The 4,144-nt window shown below is 42.5% G+C and overlaps 1 protein-coding gene across 1 annotated transcript in view; it reads right to left on the bottom strand.

The window, feature by feature from the left end:
* T265_14107 (hypothetical protein) overlaps window positions 1–2,750 on the bottom strand; it is a gene marked incomplete at both ends in the record, with an annotated part of 20,972 nt that extends 18,222 nt beyond the window's left edge. The window contains one exon of the mRNA XM_009172077.1: window positions 2,661–2,750. Within this exon, the coding sequence (XP_009170341.1) occupies window positions 2,661–2,723 (63 nt within the window). The remainder of the gene's footprint in view (window positions 1–2,660) is intronic.
* Window positions 2,751–4,144: the final 1,394 nt, after the last annotated feature.

Below are 4,144 nucleotides of genomic sequence, written 5' to 3'. Positions count from 1 at the left end.
TACGAACATACAATGCATTTTGGAATCTAGTTCGGTGCCTCCAGTCAGACATATCGTTGTTTAACAGTGTTCAGTTGAAGGTAAACGCTCAGTAGGAGAGATTAAGCAATGCAGATAAAATATCTAAGGGCTGCAAACGAAAGTGACCTCGTGACGAGGGCTACTGGCTCACCAATCAGAGACCTAACCAGGCTTATATGGCCTGAGTGGAGCGGTCTGTCCAGCATTAGAAACGGCGTCCAAGAAGATCGTTAGACCGCTAGGAATGGGATGGAGGAAGGTTGTGACCAAATTTTATCTAGAAGCGATCTATCCTCGGGTTGGAGTGTTCCACTGAGCTATGGCAGATTCGACGCGAGCGAATACCAATCTCTTGAATTTCAAACATATGAAATGCCTTGATGATCTGAGTGTCGGCCTAAATGTTGAATCGATGAATACTAAGAAATCCAGATACTTTGCGAGAGGGCACGCGGATTCCAGGAAGTGTCCGAATTGATGAATGGCTCACCCAAGTAATGGAGTTCTGCGGACGTAAATTCGTTAAGCCCACCGAAAGGTGGTAGAGTTTCCGAAATTCAGTCAGAGATCGCGCTGGTGTGGTAATACTGTGTTTCGAGCGCCTTATTCATGGAGAGCAAAAGAAGTTTGGGATTGTGATACGGCGCAATTAGGGTCAAGCGCAAACTGTCTCATCCGAAGTTGCATAGAAATGCCCAAAGTGACCTCTATGATATCCAATGTCTGAGTGCGTGTCGTAAGCGAGACTGTGTCGATTAAGTGAGATATGTCTGGTGATTCAGCTGGGTACCAGGTGAGTCCCTCGCAAAACCGAATCGGTTTGCCAATGAGTGTGCTGCGCTTATTTTTTGAAATTCGGATTCAAGTTGATGGAGTTTCGGGGATTGTGCCTGATGTGCCCCAAGAAGGGTGAAACCGGTCGTGAGTTTTTGAATAATTCTCAGCAACCTCGTGGACAGTATATGACATCTGTACACAATAGCACACGTTAGCCCTGCCTGCGAAAACCACTCTTGGGTTGTATTCATTAGTACGGCAGTTTCATCGAAATTATGAGTACTGCATCCATAGACTGTAGAAAGCACCGATAGATAAGCTGGTAAAATTATCGGAGTAATACCCGAAGACGTATTTCATCAAATTGTTGGCTGTAATCTCACTAGATCAATGTAAAGCAAATAATGTTGTTAGTCTTATCCACCAACGGAGGCAATCCAGTCATCAAAACAATGTAGTTGTCCTTATCACCAGTTCACGTTCTAATGCACACTCTTCATGTCCACCGACCGTATCTCCGTGAAACTGATTGTGCCAGTGGATGTATTCTATATGTATATGTACGTGCGTCACCGCGGTTGACGATGCACAAACTGACCAGCGGCTTTAGGCTTTTTGGCGTTTTCGAGACCAGCAACGGCACATTGAACGTCTCAGCCTTGGTCAAGATATCCCACTGCTTAAGAAACTCGGGACCCGCCACTTTCCACATTTGTTTCACCCATTTTTTAAGCACGATTTTCATTCTCTCAGGTTCGTTTGTGGTTTGCGATCGGGCCTATCGAATGAGGCGTGTGGACGTCAACAGTGGATCAAAAATGTGCAGCTTGCAATGGAATATAGAACATATATCACCACAAGTTAGCCAATGGCCCGCGATTATTGCTTGATAGGATGTTCATGAAATTGATGGAGCTTCATTTTTAGGACATTTTCACTAGGGATAGTGTATCGAATAAGATCAATGAGAATTTGAAGACTAGCATGCCCTGCAGTTTAACAAACTAACGTGGGAGCCGCGGTCACATTTGGGCAACGCATGTGACGACATCCGGTGAATTCACTCCACAATTGCAGAATGATAGTCCTAATCGTTGTCAGAAAGATCTCGCGAATGGAATTGCGCTAGTGATATCTCAATGTGGGGTGAAATCTAACAATTTTTCAGGCCATTATAGAATTCCTCATATTTCTCGTCAGTTAGACGTTCTGTGATTCTCTCCACTCCACTATATTCCGTGTAAATGAGGTGCTTGAGTCCATGAGCTGCTTCATGCACGCTAGCTGTACCACACGCTGTCTGTGTCTTGGCTTTAGTAACGACCTCCTGGAAAAAACCAAGCACTTCAGGTCGCTACTTTTAGATACTTCTGAAAGCATTTTTGAATGGACAAGAGTGTAACCCATCTGTCCGTTCGGCAATTGTCCACGATCAAGAAAGCTGGAAACTTATTTTGTATGCGATCCAACTGCTGTCTGCATTGGACCACCGGAGTGATATAACCTCTTCCAATGTCCTCCAGCATGTGGTGTGGTCTGACTGACTGGCATGCTATACACACCGAATATTTTCAGTACATACAGAAAATTTCTGTTTAGAAATAAATGCCGAATTTCGTCGAACAAACGCCATCCGTTGTCCAAGAGGAGGAGGCATATCGAATGAGTAAATGCTAGGCACAGTCGATTTAGCAAAACGCATTCGAATCCGAATGGAGCTTTCGATTAAACTGTTTTGCCGTAATGTAAGAACATTTCGTTTGTATTATTTGATAAGGTGCATGCAGTTTGCCATTTTTGGTGGTCTTTAGTTAGTTCGATTGTTTTGTTTTCAGTAGCACTTCTTTCAGTCCCACACTTACATTTTTCTGTGGTAGTTTCGGCTTCTGTGTTTTGGTCGGAGAAAATACAGTAATTCGTGTCATAATATTGGATGTGACGGTAATACCAGCCTGCAAGGGACTTTGTTTTGAGCAGTGTGTCAAGGCAAATAAGAATGTGGCCATGGCTGTAACTGAGCACAGAACTATTTCGCCCAAATACCTCTTTAAAAAATAGTTGTAAGTCTTCAGTAATGTCACATTCATGTGAGATTGTTGTATCCAGTGTCCTTTTCCACCACAGTTTGAAGGAAAAAAATGTGTGGGAAAACGGAAGTAAAATGTTGTTCCGGTGCCACATTTGTTACAACCACTACCGTAAATAACGGAACAGTGAGCGAAAGAAGAATGGTGTCAACGTCCAGGAGGCTCAACAGCATGAACCAGTTGGATGATATCATTCGTTCGCTTATATGAATAGCAGGTTTGTTTTACACCAGCTGAGTTTAGCCGGTGCTCATTTGCGAAAGCACAAAAACGCAATGAACCTGAGCGTGTCAACATACTAATAGAAACGACTTATTTTGGATAAGTAAGATGAGAAATGTCGATTCTAATCTGGTCTTGTCGTTTGATTAGATCTGTTTGCAAAGACGCATGTTTACTTGTTTTAAAATTATGGTTGAGCAAAGTTAGCTAAAACAGTTGTTGAAGGATGGTGGAAACGGACGGTGAATTTGGCAAACGCTTCATTGAAGATTTTCGGTTTCCTAGGAAAATTTTTCAGCTTGTTAGATTTGACGTCCCACCAGGAACTGTGCTGGCCAAACCAATCGTTTGTTTTACATCCTATTAGACCCTAACACTATCCTGCTATTTCTTGCCATGTAATGTAGATTCTTTCCATTCTGGAAGGTATTCCACGAGCCTTCCCACATGTCCTTGCCTGGTACAATCATGCGGAATTCCGACTCGTTGTTCTATTTGTCTTGGTTTTTAGAACTACATAACCGCTAGACACAATTTGACGATCAGTCATATGAAATGAAAAACGCCATTTCGTTTATTTAAAAATATATTCCCCACAAGTTTTGGAATCAACGCTTTGTAAAGTATCATTAAAACTGAGATAATGAAAATATACGTGTTCGGTAGGCTGAGCTGCCCGACTCCATTTCTCTGACCTAGGCCTGACGGTTAGGTTTTAAGTTGTATTAAAGTTTGTCAAATAATGTTCTGTAGCAAAGGTACTACGCTAATAGTTTCCGTGTTATAACGCGAAAATTGCAGACTGTTATGGGATCTCTAACCCTTCCCCCCTAGTTTGACTAACTCTGACTAATAAGTAAATGGCTGATCCAAATAAACCTGGAAAACTGGAACTTTCGTTGACAAGCACGCTTTCTAAATTGTACCAAATTCAACTTGCTGCAACAGCTCATCCGGGGCGTGGTCTGGTATGCCTTACGGACTCCATCAATGTGTACTACTTAAAATATATTCGTATATTTGAAGCAATAAGGGCC

Source organism: Opisthorchis viverrini (genome assembly GCF_000715545.1).
Source record: "Opisthorchis viverrini unplaced genomic scaffold opera_v5_144, whole genome shotgun sequence".
NCBI classification, from domain to species: domain Eukaryota; kingdom Metazoa; phylum Platyhelminthes; class Trematoda; order Opisthorchiida; family Opisthorchiidae; genus Opisthorchis; species Opisthorchis viverrini.
Note: the sequence above shows the minus strand (reverse complement) of the source record. Positions and strands in the feature narration are given on the sequence as shown.